This window comes from Chlorocebus sabaeus, chromosome 4 (assembly GCF_047675955.1).
Source record: "Chlorocebus sabaeus isolate Y175 chromosome 4, mChlSab1.0.hap1, whole genome shotgun sequence".
NCBI lineage: Eukaryota > Metazoa > Chordata > Mammalia > Primates > Cercopithecidae > Chlorocebus > Chlorocebus sabaeus.
In genome coordinates, this window is record NC_132907.1 from 56544706 (window position 1) to 56560597 (window position 15892).

The 15892-nt window shown below is 42.4% G+C and overlaps 1 protein-coding gene across 2 annotated transcripts in view; it reads right to left on the bottom strand.

Annotated features, from left to right (window-relative positions):
* EGFLAM (EGF like, fibronectin type III and laminin G domains) overlaps positions 1-15892 on the bottom strand; it is a 199709-nt gene that overhangs the window by 72788 nt on the left and 111029 nt on the right. For both annotated transcript variants that reach the window (XM_007961426.3, XM_007961430.3), the window contains exon 6: positions 15527-15693. In XM_007961426.3, coding sequence (XP_007959617.3) covers positions 15527-15693 — 167 coding nt within the window. The remainder of the gene's footprint in view (positions 1-15526; positions 15694-15892) is intronic.

Below are 15892 nucleotides of genomic sequence, written 5' to 3' on the forward strand. Positions count from 1 at the left end.
CTTGTAATCCCAGCACTTTGGGAGGCTGAGGTGGGCAAATCCAAGGTCAAGAGATGGAGACCATCCTGGACCCACAGGGTCTTTGCTTCACATCTGCTACTACTCTATTGTGCCCCCAAACACCTTTGAGCATTTGGGGGCACAACAGAGTACTTGATTTCAACTGGGGGTGATTTTGGTCCCCAAAGAATCTTATGTATTCAGAAAAAAAAAAATTATTTTCACTGAAAAACTTGTTTGCGTTTTTTGTTGTTGTTGTTTTTTGTTTTTTTCTTGAGACCCTGTGGGATCTGACTGCAGTAGAATGAGCCTGGGATACTGATCCCCAAACATTCTTAACTTCTGTTGGGTTTACAACCAGGTTCCTGTGGGCCACTGTGTCACTGCACAGACTGCCTTCAGTCTAACCGCATGATTTTCACACATGTGGCTGGGACATGCAGCAGGACACAGCAGGTGTTCCTGGTCAGGAAATGTTCTCGAGGCACTAGGAAAGGCAAAGGCATCCCAGTACTTCCGGCTTATATAAGTTCAGGGAACGGATGAAGAAACTCCCCACTTGGGAGTATGGGAGCAATACTCACACTGCTCTCAAGAGGAACCAACAGAAAATGGATGAGAACAGAGTGGTGTAACCACGCATGTAAGTGGGGTCTCTGCAACAGAGAGGAGGACAGGAAGTGCAAGCAAGGATCACTGGCTAGAGAGTTCCATAAATCCAACGCTCATGGTGACTGTAAGACCTTCAGAGAGTCACATAATCTGGTGGTGTCTCAGTTCCTTATCTGAGAATTGTGGAAGTCCGGCTAGGTTCTTCAATGACTCGCCAGTTCCAAAATTCTATGATTTCCATTTGGCATTCTACCTTTTTCTTTTCATGTCTGTTCTCCTTAAAGCAATATAAAATTGCCTCCTTATTCCTTCTCCTTCCTCTCCACTGAGTTCCACCACTGTAGCCACAGCAATCCTGCTTAAAATATAAGTCAGGCCATGTCATTTTGCCGCTCAAAATTTCAACATCTTGACCTTTAACTTTGAATAAGATTCAAAGTCTTCATCAGGACCTATAAGGTTTGACATGCTCTGACCCCTGGCAAACTTTCTGACCTCACCTCCTATCATTCTTCTCACTCACCATGTTCCCGCCATGTGGGCCTCTTACTGTGAGCTTCCAGTGTCCTCTGGGCTCTCACCCCAGGACCTCCGCATTTGTCACTCCCTCCACGTAGAGGGATTCTGCTCAAATCTCTCTTTGAGAGAAGCCTTCCCTGATAGCCTATCCCAAGCAGCAGCTCCCACTATCCTCTACACCCTCTTAGCCCTTTACTTTTTCCTCTTTTCACTTATCATTACCGATGATATTATTTATATAATATAATTTGATACAGACTTATTTCACAGACTCTCCCACAGATATACCTCATGAGGGCAGAGACACTATTGATCTTGTTTACTGCTAAAACCCCAGTACCCAGAAATTACCTGGGCATAAACAGGCATCAAATATACATTTGGGAAACTGTGTGAATACGTGCTTAAACAAGTGAAATAATCAATGTAGAGTCAGAAATTAAGTTCTTTACTTTCTTGAACATCACCCAGTTTTCAGGAGTGATGTTAGGAGAAAAAAAAAAAAAGGCCTGACAAATTTGTATCACCCACTCTTCTAATTTTCATTGTTCTAATTCTTTCTGAATTTGCCAGCTCTTTATTTCATTTTATTTTGGAAAGAAATGTACTGTACCAGTTTTTTGCATCATTTGGACACAGCATAATAAATAAAATGTTATAAACGCCAAAGGTCGCTGAAGAAATATCTGTTTTTGTTTGAGGACGTTTGGTTGCAACAGAAAAAAAATCTAAAATTAGTTGCCCTCTCCCATGTTGGTTGGGACTTTGAACCATAGAAGGTGCCCTCTATCTGATGCAATCTAATGGCGCTGCTCTCAAGGTCAACCACTTCAGGTGACTCCAGACTGAGCCGTTAAGGGCTCTTCCGGCTCTGTAAGTCTGGGAACTACTGCCATCTGCTGGATGACTGTTGGTACTTCCTCCTGAGCAGCTGTGCCTGGCGGGCCCCGGCACTCCCTAAGGATCCTGTGATCAACATCAGTGATGGGAGAGATGATCCACGGGGCCAAAATGCAGACATAATCACATTTTAAAATATGGTAGATGCTTGGATTAGAGTTCAAAAGCAGCACTAATCTATGTTCTAAGACAGGCCTCTTGGCTCCTCATACCAGTGGGAATTAAAAGCAAGTATCACCAAAAAAATTCCAATTGGGGCTCAGATTTAGAGATAGAGCCTTACAGCAGCAGACTTATTTTTCCTTTTGAAAAAACATTTTTATCTCAAAAGTTATATATGAATATTATGTGTTAATAAGAGATTAGTGCAACATAGCCTATTGGTTAAATTTGTGAAATAGCAGGCAAGAGACTTGGGTTCAGAATACCATCCACTTGCTGATCAGCTGTGTATGTCAGTCTATCCAACTAGAAACTAAGGGAGAAATAATGGTGCTGGCCCACTCTGTTTCAAAAAGATACCAGAAGGTAAATGAACTTGGCCAACCAAAAGACAAGTAAGGTTACCATCAAGAGGCCCAGCTTTGCTTACACCAGTGAAGCAATCCAAATGTTCATCAATGAGGAATTAGTTCAATAAATATGGCACACCTTTTTAATGGAATATGCTGTTATTAAATTTTATGATGTATGCCTATATTCATTTGTATTTATATATGTATACAGTATTTTGTTGTACAGAAAATGTATATGTACTATGATTTCATCATTGGATTAAAAAAATTATGGAAGATATTATCTGCCAAAATTTTAATAGCGACTATATCTAGATGCTGAGGTTAAAGATAATTTTCATTTTAATATTTTTTATGTTGCCTGAATTTTTTCACTAACAATAAGCATTATAGAGCACAATATCCTCTTCATTTAGTGATAACAAAAATATCATTTCTATTTTGCAATTATTGCAATGGTTTCCTTACTTTCCCTATTTTTGCCCTTACCCCTCTATATTCTACTAAGAGTAATTTTGTTAAAACCTTAGTAAGGTCTTTTCATTCCCCTGATTAAGCACCCCCAACCCTCCCAGTCTTATCCCTCTCTGAGAAAAAACCAAATCAAATGGGTTCCAATGGGCTCCAGGTCCCTAACCAGCATCCACTAACTGTGCCCTCCCTCTCTAACCTCATCTCCTTCGACTTTTCTCCCCCAGAACTCCCTTCTCCAGTTACACTGACCTTCTTGTTCTTCTCTGAACACGCTTGAGGAAACGAATCTTTAGACAAAACGAATCTCACTAATTTTAGAAATCAAGTGGCAGATTCTAGACCAGAACCCAGTTTGGTGATTACCTTTTCATACTTGATTCCTAAAATTCCTCTGTCCTTCTCCACCCTGCCCTGTGCCCTGGGAAGCTGACCTGCCTGGCAGGACTTGTGTCCTGCCCATTAGGAAGCACCAGCAAGAAAGAAGACAGAGGAAAAAGAGTCACAGTGTTTCTCTATCTTCTACCCTATGAGGTTGTCATGGGACACATGTCTGAAGGTCACAGCTCTTGCAGGATGACCCTCCTTGTCCATCTGGATACTGGTCCCAATTAGCACATGACCAAGCTTTTGAAAACAGTCCCCTCATTAAACTTGCTTCAAATTATCCAAGTACTTTTGCCTCTATTTCATGCTAGGAGCCTGATGAGATCTCTAGAAAAGTCATCTTTTCTCCCACAGTTGCTTCTCATTTATATTTGTCCATACGAGTTTCATATTTGGTTGCATTATCAGACGAGATCCATGAAACTCAACCAGCATGCACCACGTCCCTCCTATGTCTGTCACTGTGCTAAGCTGATTTCAAAGACCTCCTCTCTTTGTGCTGAACAACAACCGTGGCCCTACGCTTTCATCAAAGAGCTGAAACGATTCCAGAAGGTAGATGCTAAGAAATGATTCCAATGAAGAACTACATAAAAGCAAGAAATGCTCCAAAGGAAAGAAGAAAAAAGATTAGCCATGACACTACGAGTGTGAAGGAAAGAGAACAAAATGGATAATAAAGTAAATGAAAGGAAACAAAGCAAAAATAGGCAGAATATTTGTGCATGGATATGTGTGGATATCACCTCAATATATTAATGTTTAAAAATCAATTGAGTGGAATAAACAGTACCTAGTTGCACATTCTGTGGCCATGAAACATCAGCCGACTGATTGAGCAGATGCTCCAGTTGAAATCAGAGCACCATGAGTTCCTTTCCTTTGAAAACTTACATTTCCTTATCATTTGCTTTACTCTGTCTTCTCTACCTAGCCAGAGGGGGTAAAATATCGGTGTCCTGATTATAAGTAAATGTATGATAATGTAAGATGCACAAAGGCCTCAGAAGAGCAATTAATAGGTATTTGAACAGCAAAGTGAATCATTCCCCGTAGAGCCAATAAAGTTGTGCAAATGAACGTTGCTCAGATTTACGTGCATGGAGGCATCAGCAAATCAATAGAGCAATTGCCGTGGAGGACACCCTGAATGTAAAATCACATCTGAAGTTATATTCATGCTCAAATGCAAATTGAAAGTGCAGGTTTGTCTAGGCTATGAATGAAACAAAGTACTTATCACTCCTCCTGTTCCCTTTTTCATCTCATGTTCTAAAGATTTACAAAGCCATGAAGCTCACTGAGGTATTGGCCTATCCCATGCTCCTGTAGTAATGCCTAGAAAAGGAACCTCCCCCTCAGTTTGCTTTTTCTCTTTCTCCAATGTCACCAGCACAAACCTGTTCCAAAGCAGTTGGATTGCAGGCTCTCCAGGTCTCTTCTTTAAGAACATTTATGTGAAAATTAAATCACCGAGAGCCCTATCAAGGGAACAAGTTCATTAGTATGTGCTAATTGATTCCTTAAAAGCTTGACAAAATTGCTATCTAAAAGGGGATTTACCAAATTTCCTGAACAATTTCTTGAAAATTTAGGGGAAAATACCCCAACAGTATAGTACAGAGGTCAGTAAACTCTGGCTCACAGGCCAAATCCAGTCTGCTTTCTGTGTCTGTAACAGCAGTTTTTACATTTTCAGAGGTTGGGGAAAAAGTTTAAGAATAATAATTTCTTGTGACACATAAAACTTAAATTCAAATCTCAGTGTGCATAAATAAAGTTTTATTGGAACACAGCCATGCATAATTATTTATTGGATGACTGCTTTCCTGCTATGACAGCAAAGTTGGCCTAAAAATCCTAAAATATTTACTATCTTGCCCTTTATAGAAAAATTTGCTGACCGTTGTCTAAGTAAATGGTTATTTTTGGGAAGACTAAAAACAAACAAAGCTAGCAGCGTGATACTGTAACTCTAGACTTTTTTTTCTTTTTTTCCTTTTGCCTGAGTCTAGAATGTGCTTAAGTAGTAAGTGACATGAAATTGTATTGTTACCAGAGCTTGTGACTTGCAGTTTTAATTCTCTACAGTCTTTTAAAACAAAGCAACCAACTGAAGGAGTTCAGGAAGTGTCCCCCCAACACAAGCCGCTTTACTGTGCTGATTGCCTCACACTGAGGGCACCCGGGGAGCAGCAGATTCAGGGAGAGGCTTTCTTTTATCTGCCTGAAGACTGATCCGCCAAAAGGAATGCAATTGCCAAGGGATCCCCTCCCCGGAATCTCATTACCGGGGAAGATTAACTCCTATCTCTGGAGGGAAGACTAGGGGTTAACACTACACCCAGACAGATTGTCATGGGCTCTCTGTCACCTATTCTTCAGAGGACCCCATTCATCATTTACTCTCTCCTGTGTTCTCTACGTCCTTCCTCCGCGTCTACAAGCTTCTAGATCCCACTGAGTTTGGGGGTATTCACTTTTTTTTCCTTGGAAGCTCCTGTGCATATAAGAAATGTGTGTACCTTTTCTCCTCTTACTCTACCTGCTGTCCGTTTATTTCATGTACTCAGTTATTAAACCCTCTGTGGGCAGAGGGAAAGTCTTCCCTCCCGACACAATCAAGCCCCAGCCTAATGATTCTGTTGGACCTAACTCATAGGGCTTCCTCCATTCTGCCACTTCCCAGTGAGGAAAGTTTTTGTTTTTGTATTTCTGTTTCTGAATTCTGGCATTCTGATGTCTTCCCGTTCCAAGAACAGAGCTCAGGGCCTGGAGTCTAAAGAAAAAGCTACAGAACCCCAGCGGCTGCCCCTGTCAGTTACACCATCCTTCTTCAGTAACTATGCCTGGAGGGAACATCTATTAACATCTCCTTCATCTTGAAGAGTGGTCAGATGCCTTAACCTCTGTTCTACTTGTGTTTTCTTAAAATAACCCTGAGAAGTAGAAAATATCACCTATCTCAGACATTACTGCACCCATTTTAGAGATGAGTAAGCTGAGGCCCAGAGATACTAAGTGGCTTTTCTGAGGAGGTCCCGTAGCAAGGTGGTAAGAGGACAGTTTTCCTGGACCTCAGACCCAGATTTGTCGGCCAGATTCTGCCCCTTGCAAAGGTACAGATGTTTGGGGGCAGTGAAGAGCGTATAGGTTGCCAAGAACTTTTCATAGGTATGAATTGAAAGAGGCTGCAGCTGTATGGAAGCTGCTAGAGAGTGCTAATAAGTCATGGGGACTTTGGAGCACTTCCTGATTGCTTCCTAGCCATCCCCAGAACATACCACTACCTTCTGTCTCCACTTGCTTCCCCTCTGCTCACTGCTGAAGCCAATTCAGGGGCATTGCCGCCAAAGAGGAGGCCTCGCTTGCGAACAGGGATAAGGGAGATCTATTCTGTGGCTCTACGACAACATGTACCCAGGGACCCTAGCATGCTGTAGCTGGTCTCCAGGCAGACAGGCAATGAAAAACAGGGGCCCAAATCTCAGAGCAAAAACTAGGCAAAAGCCAGACTCACACATGGACCCTTATGGGACAACGGGTTTACACAACCAATGACAGCTGTACTAAGCAAGCAGGAAGGTGTAGAGAAGAAAAGAAGGGTGAGATGGGAGGGTGCTGGGGAACAGCATGGAATCAGATTTACTGTAGAAATCTGATTTGGGCTGGGTGCGGTGGCTTACGCCTGTAATCCCAGCACTTTGGGAGGCTGAGGCGGGCGGATCACCTGAGGTCGGGAGTTCGAGACCAGCCTGACCAACATGGAGAAACCCTGTCTTTACTAAAAATACAAAATTGGCCGGGCGTGGTGGCACATGCCTATAATCCCAGCTACTAGGGAGGCTGAGGCAGGAGAATCGCTTGAACCCGGGAGGCGGAGGTTGCGGAGAGCCAAGATCGTGCTCCTACCTGGGCAACAAGAGTGAAACTCCGTCTCAAAAAAAAAAAAAAAGAAAGAAATCTGATGTGAGCCAGAGGGAGTCTGTCTCAGCTCAGTGGAAGAGTATGTTTCTGAAACTGTAGAAGAAAACAGATTATAGGGAGAACAGTACGGCAAAAACCAAACCAAAACAAAACATCTCTCATATTTCCCTATGTAATCTCTGAGGATCTGAGACCATAATTAGCTTTATTAAGAGAAGGAGGGAAAAATAGTCTAGAAATGTTAATGCATATTATAATGATCAAGTAAGAACACAGGGGTAAAATGAGGGCTTGGTTTGAAAGAGGGTTAGAAAATGTCTCTCCCTTCATCAACCCCCTATCAGCAAACTGTACTCTTTTTAGCACTAGAATCTCACCTTTACAGTCTTGAATTTAAATTCACTGGGCTTGCTCTCTTCCTTCCTTCTTTCCTTCCTCCCTCTTTTACTCTATTTGCTTACCTTTTCCTTATTTATGCCACATTGCAATTCTGGGAGTTCACTTTTGCCTACGAATCTTGCCAGCGGGAAATTCACTTTTGGCCTACGTGGGTTTCCAGAACAACTGTTTCCTTTCATCTTGTCTTTGAATTTCCCATACAGTAGCAGTAGGGAGTTATCCAATCACCAAAGTAGTCACAGACTCTTAGCTAGTTAAGTCACTCATTTACGTACTCAATAAATACTTACTGAGTGCAGACCTTGTGTAGGGTGTTGAGAACACAATGTTGACGGCTAGGAGTGGTGGTGCCCATAATCCCAGCACTTTGGGAGGCGGAGGTGGGAGGATCACCTGAGGTCAGGAGTTCCAGACCACCCTGGCCAACATGGTGAAACACCGTCTCTACTAAAAATAAAAATAAAAAAATTAGCTGGGCATGGTGGCAGGCACTTGTAATCCCAGTTACTCAGGAGGCTGAGGCAGGAGAAGTGCTTGAACCTGGGGGGCGGAGGTTGCAGTGAGCTGAGATCGCACCACTGCAGACTGGGTGACAGAGCGAGACTCTGTCTCAAAAAAAAAAAAAAAAAAGAGAACACAATGTTGAACAAGTTATTCCAGCTCCAATATAGACCTTATCCTAGAGAGGAGATACACACAATATGATGCAAAAAATAGATCCAGGCAGTGAAAGTGCTATGGAGAAAATAAACCAGGGTATTAGGCTGAGACCACAGAAGCCTGGGGTTGGGCACAGTGGCTCAGGACTGTAATCCCAGCACTTTGGGAGCCAAGCAGGAGGATCGCTTGAGCCCAGGAGTTTGAGAACAGCCTGGGTAACATGGTGAAATCTTGTCTCTACAAAAAATACAAAAATTAGCCAAGCATGGTGGTGTATGCCTACAGTCCCAGCTACTCAGGAGGCTGAAGTGGGAGGATCACTTGAGCCTGGGAGGTGGAAGTTGCAGTGAACGAACATTACGGCACTGCACTCCAAGACCCTGTCTCAAGAAAACCAGAAGCCTATCTGAGAAAGTGACATTTGAGCTAGGATCTGAAAGGAGAAAGGGAGGAGGCTGGCGGCATGATCATAGAAAGATCTGAGGGAAGAGAGTTCCAAGCCCAGGAAACAGCAGGTGCCAAAGTCCCGAAGCAGAAAAGTGCAAAACGGCCTTTGCTGGGAAGAGAAACAATATTATCTACTAGGAACTGATCTAAGGACACCAATTCACTTCAGTGAAGAATGTATTTGCTCTTTCTCTGTCTATACCATGAGGATAGTACCCTAGAAATTAAGTGGTTTTGGTGGTTAAGACCAAGTTCTATTCCTAGGAGAAGTTATATAATCCTAGAGTTGATTATACATGTAACTTATTTTTAATTAAATTCCCATTTTTGGAAAAAAGAAGAAAGGCACGTGACTTTTTTACTTCTGCCATTTCTATTATTTACCATTCATGTCTTTTTTACTGGCTTTCATTCTACTTGATGAAATAATGTACTCAACAAGCTTCAAGCTTGGTAATTGGTGGCCAGTGGATGCAGTGAATACATTTTTTACAAATCCCCCAGTTCTGCACACCAACTGCCTGATTTACCAGATCAAAAGGAAACTATAATGATGCTGGTGTTTCTTTCTTGCAGGGAAAAAAAAAATACAGCAGGATGGGAGTAAGGAATGAGAGATCATGATTTGGGTCTTCCTTGTATTTCCTCTTGGAAACAAAACAGGTGCTGATTTGTGTGGAACGCCTCCCGGGAGAAGATGGATGTACATGTAGATGCATCACTATTATTCAAGGTCACCAAAATGATCCTAGCTCTCATTAGAGGACCTAGACATCAAAGTTTTTTTTTCTTCCTGTTCTACTTATAATGTTGTGAAGCTGGAATTAGATGTTGTCACTGCACAAACTTCCCAACATTGCAGTGGAACCACCAACACCATCCTCCTTTCTCACTTCAGCTAAGTGCCAGTTAATGATAATACTGGGCCCTGGCTTTCATTAACTACCAGCACAAGAGCAACTAAGATCTTCCAATTGCCCCATTAAGCAATTAAGTTGCTAATAGTGTCTGGCATTAATAGGCCCAGAGGGAAGTAAAAGCTTCCCCAGTTAGTAGGGCTGAAGGGTTATCTTTTCTTATAAAAGAGTTTAGCCCTAAGGTAAACAGGCCACAGAGGACCCCAGGGAGTGGCCTGTGTCCTGGGTGGGATCTCAAGGTTCCCACTGGGCACTTAGCCTCAAGGGTCTCCTTGAACATTGTGTTGTGAAGGTGGCTGTTCAAGGAGCAAAGTGGGCATCGAATCAAGTCAATATTCATGGAGACAGAGAGGAGTGAGAGGAACGAGAATGGGGTAAGCCCAACATGTAGAAATACTGATCTCACAAATGGAGAGTGGTGTTCAAAACGTTTCTCTGTCTTGATTTGGGACTAACTAATCTAAGGGGCTGCCAGCTGTAAAATACTAGAGCTATACTAATACATACGCGTTGACTTTCAATCAACATATATGTTTTACTCATATTTCTATATGTGCAATTTACCTTATGAGTTTTTAAACCAAAAGCAAATGTAACAAGAACAAAAATAGACAAATGGGACTTAAACTAAAAAGTTTCTGCACAGCCAAAAAAAAAAGATCAACAGAGTAAACAGACAACCTACCAAATGGGAGAAATATTTTCAAATCATGCCTCTGAAAAAGAACTAATATCCAGAATCTATGAGGAAGTCAACTCAAACAAGAAACAACCCCATTAAAAAGTCGGCAAAGGACACTGAAACCCCCTTTGCAAAAATTATAACAGAGGAAATTATGACAGTGAAATAGATCAGACTTAACTGATTCCATCTTGCTTTTAACCTTTAAGCTGTCTTTATTCATTCCTGGGCGTAGGCTGAACTAATCTTGGGAAGGAATTCAGTTTATGGTTTGACTCTGAAACAAAACTGATAACAGCCCTTTCCCAAAAAGATCCCCTTCTTTACTGGGGATCGGTCAGCCTTTGTAGAACTAACAAACTAGCTACAAGATTAGAAATTACATTTTAGGAATCATGCAGCCTCTGGCTCTAAGAGTTTGAGCCTCCCCAAATCGCTTCTGGGGATAACATCACTATTGTAAAACCTAAAATCAGTGCTTGAGATATTTTGCAGACCTTGTATTGGATGGATCGGCTGACACCACCCTGTCTGGTAATCTGGCTTAACCAGTTCTGTGATCCCACCCAGGAAGAGAAGACAACATGACAACCTCACTTCAGTCCCGTAGGATTCCATCTCCAACCTGAGCAATCAGCACTCCACATTTCCCGAGCCCCTACCCACCAAATTATCTTTAAAAATTCTGATCCCCGAATGCTCAAGGAGACTGATGGAGTAGTAATAAAACTCTGGTCTCCTGCACAGCTGGCTTTGTGTGAAAGACTCTTTCTCCATTGCAATTCCCCTGTCTTGAAAAATAGGCTCTGTTTAGGCAGCCGGAAAGGTGAACCGTTGGGTGGTTACAACATGAACAGATATTTCTCAAAAAATGATATACAAGTGGCCAAAAACTCATGAAAAAATGGTCAGTATCACTAATCATCAGAGAAATGCAAATTAAAACCACAATGAGATATCTTACACCAGTCAGAATGACTAGTCGAAAAAACACTACTCTGAATACATTTGTGAGGCCAGGATGGTATTTCTACACTTTGGGCTTATCTCATCCTCACTCCTCCCCTTCCCCACCATCTACATGAATGTTTACTTGACCTGATGGCAACTTTGCTACCAGATGTTGGCATGAATGTGGAGAAAAGCGTAGGCTTATACACTGTTTGTGGGAATGCAAATGAGTACAATCTCTATGGAAAACAATATGGAGATTTCTCAAAGAACTAAAAATATAACTATCATTGAGCCAGCAATCCCACTACTGGACATCCACCCAAAAGAAAAGAAATCATTGTATGAAAAAGACTCCTGCACTTGCATATTTATGAAGCACTATTCACAATAGCAAAGTCATGGAATCAACCTAAGTATCTATCAAAATTTGATTGGATAAAGAAAATGTGGTATACATATACCATGGAATATTATGCAGCCATAACAAAGAACAAATTCACGTCCTTTAAGCAACATGAATGAAACTGGAGGTCATCCCAAGTGAAATAACTCACAAGCAGAAAATCAAACACGGCATGCTCTCACAAGTGGGAACTAAACAATTGGTACACGGGGACATAAAGATGGAAATGACAGACACTGGGGACTCCAAAAGGTAGTGGGGAGGTTTGGGGGAGGGGGGTGAAAAATTACTTCTTAGGCACAATGGTCACTATTTGTGTGATGGGTACACTTGAAGCTCAAACCTCACCATTGTGCAATACATCCATGTAACAAACCTGCACATGTACCCTGTGAATCTAAAAATTAAAAACAAAAACAAAAGCAACTTTTAGAGGTTTTATTCTGTGTTGTCAGAGTCTCCTTAGTCCATATATTCCACATGGACTATTCTCTGTCTTTCATTAATTGTTGATGTTAACCATTCTCACATTACTTTGCATCAGAAGAATAATCTTCTCTATACGCATCTCACTTAGGGAAGCAGCTTCACAGTCAGCCAAACCCAAGTTCAAATCCTGCCTTTACAATGATCAATCTTGCCAAAATACATTAGCTTTCAAAAACTCAATTTTTTTTTTTTTTTTTTTGAGATGGAGTCTCGCTCTGTCGCCCAGGCTGAAGTACAGTGGCCGGATCTCAGCTCACTGCAAGCTCTGCCTCCTGGGTTTACACCATTCTCCTGGCTCACCCTCCCGAGTAACTGGGACTACAGGCGCCTGCCACCTCGCCCGGCTAGTTTTTTGTATTTTTTAGTAGAGACGGGGTTTCACCATGTTCGCCAGGATGGTCTCGATCTCCTGACCTCGTGATCCGCCCGTCTCGGCCTCCCAAAGTGCTGGGATTACAGGCTTGAGCCACTGCGCCCGGCCCAAAAACTCAATTTTTTAATCCGTAAAAAGGGGACACTATTCCCCCAGCACAGTGTTTCTGTGAGGATTAAATGGGTTTTGTAGGTAAACGGCGCAGCACAATGCCTGGCTCATAGTACACCTTCCCAGTGGTAGCTCTGATATTATTTTGTATTATTCAAAATTTATTAATTTGAAGTAATTTGTTAATTAGTTAAATTGTTATTAATTTAGCACTAATTAGATAGTGCTATTTGATAATTAGGTAATTTTATGTATGGGAAAAGCATGTTTTGGAAGCAAAATAATAGTCTAAACCAATACCAAAATAAAAAATATAAATGTATCCCAGAATAAAGGGTTTTCCAAAATATCAGAAATGACCAGAGAGAAAAACCACAATTGAAATACTAATTATAGCACATGCTTTTGTATTCATGAAACAGGGCAGCTAATAAATTTTGTTATTCTGATCTGAGTAACTGTGTATACCTAGAAGCAGTAAAATTATGTCTATTTAATAAAGTTTCATAACTGAGAATTTTCACTGACTTAGCATGGTTTTGTCCAGCTTTCCCACCCACAATTACTTTGAAATTTTAAAATTTTACTTCACATAAAAGGCCAATTATAATAAAATCTTACAGATCTGTAAAACACTTTCACATAACTTATCCACTTAATCCAGAAAAGCAGAATCCAGCAATGGGGAAATTAGAATCAGAAACTCTAAGACCAGATCAGTGTTTCCATTAAAAAAGAAGCAGTATGAGGCCAGGCACCATGGCTCATGCTCGTAATCCCAGCACTTTGGAAGGCCAAGGAGGGTGGATCACAAGGTCAGGAGTTCGAGACCATCCTGGCCAAAGAGACCGGCCTGGCCAACATGGTGAAATTCCACCTCTACTAAAAATACAAAAATTAGCCAGGCATCCTGGTGGGTGCCTGTAATACCAGCTACTCGGGAGGCCGAGGCAAGAGAATTGCTTGAACCTGGGAGGCGGAGGTTGCAGTGAGCTGAGATCACTGTACTCCATTGCACTCCAGCCTGGGCGACAGAGCGAGATTCCGACTCAAGGAAAAAAAAAAAAAAAGAAGCAGCAGCAGGAGCAGCATGACAGGTGCCCCAACCCACCCATTCTTCACTGACTCCAATCTCTATGCACACATCTAAATCGGCATGTGCTTGTTGTATCTCATCTTTATTCTACGTTCTTGACTCTATGAAGAAGGGGAAGCTAAAGGATAGACTGAAAGAGGTGAGCCTGGAGCAGCTCACAAAATGGGAGCAGGTGTTCCATGGGGAGGGCAGGTGGAGACACGGCATCAAATGGCTGCTCACTTTGTAGTGCAAAAAGACGAACTCAGTGTTTCAAAGTACTGTCAGCCCTAGCTCCTGTTATTCCACAAAGTTCAGCCAAAGAGTAATCAAACAAGGCCTTCCTTTAAATCGAATCGTTAACATTTCTTCCAGAAAGAAGGCTGTCAGCCCTTGGCATGTGGCTTGAAAGTTTAAGCTTCCAAATTCTAAAGAAGAAGAGTGAAAACATTTGTTTGTCTGGGTGGTCAATAGTACTTATCGGGTGCACGAGCATGTGCATCTGTGTGTGCATGTGTGCGTATGTGTATGTGCGCATGTGTGTGTTTTGGAGTATAGCCTCCCTATATAACCCAACAATTTAATTTGACAAAAGGCGACCTGACATTCAAGGTTAGGGTAGGGGTTGTTTTCAAAGGAGCCAAAATTCCTCAGATTTGGGGAACCTCCTGAATCTCTACCCCTGAACACAGCAGTGACCCTGGATGTCAGCTGTGTGGATGCTTTGTGAGGAGAGGAGTTTATTCAGCTCCGCTAACCAATTAAAAACAGGGCTTCATATTGGCGGGTTAAGCCAGCTACCAGTGCTGGCTTCTTTCTGACAGCACCTTTTCAGGGTAAAGAGGACCCAGAGGAGCACCAGGCCCTACCGGAGGAATGTATTGGCAACACTGAAAAGATCTGAGTCTTCAAACAAAAAAGTGCCAACATTTCCGTTCTCAGTTCTCCCTGCTACACACGGTTCTAGGTTTATGGAAATATACCCTCCACTCCCCAAATACAAAAAACCTCTAAACTGGACTGGGCTTGCCAAAGTGGTCTAAGCCCTTGCCAATCCAAGAATGGTTCTTGGAATCGTGTGGGAGTTTGTTAAAACCCAGACCAAAACCAGAATCTGACTTTTAACAAAACCCCCAGGTGATTTGATGAACACTGGCCCAAGCGTCCCCTAGGCACTATGAGAACTTACACCATTGGCTACAGCCACAGCTCCATGTCGGCGCTCAACTTCTTTGATACTCCTCGACCATCATTCAGAGGAGTTAATGTTGTTTGAACATCCTTTATTTTCAGGCGAACACAAACCCTAAAGCCTCCAGGGGCCTTAGTTTTTTCTCGTATGGTTCTAAGATTAACTCGTTTTCTCAAAATATGAAAAGGAGGGGGAAGGCTGCACATCATTTTGCTATGTGGTCTGTTGTGTGACTGTGAAAGAAAACTGACCTCAAACTTCCCAAGGATGCAACAAAAATAAATCCTCTGCTGACCTCCAGGACATAGAAACAGCCTGTGTCCCTCTTGACAGCCTCTAACTTCCAAAAGGCTGGGAAAACCGCAGGAGGAAAGCCTGGGGTTAGTCCTTTTCCAGGCTATCCTTCTGCACGGCATCCAGATCAAGCCAGTCTTCATGAGGCACACCCAGATAGGCAGCTCCCTGGGTCCCTCAGAAGGGCCCTGGTACTCACAGAGGGTCCGGATGATGTCGCTGGGCCAGCTGCGGGGGCTGGGGCCATGGGAATTCATCGCCCTCACGGCAAACTGGTAGTTGGTATCTGGATCGAGGCCCTTGATAACCATGGAGTCCATCTGGATCCGCTCATGGATTAAGGTCCACCTCTTGTCGAAATCTGGCCTTTATTGATTAGAGAAAAAGAAGAAGCAGTAGTTCAGAAATACCAGAGCGAAGGGAAGCTAGCTGGCCGTGTAAACTAACAGCATTTGAACTCTGGAAGCAATACTCGTAAAAGTAAGTTAACATTTCCTATCTGAAATTAATCCTGATTTGAAATCACAAGTCATCATTTGCAAGTCCCTGCCGATAAAAACAAGGA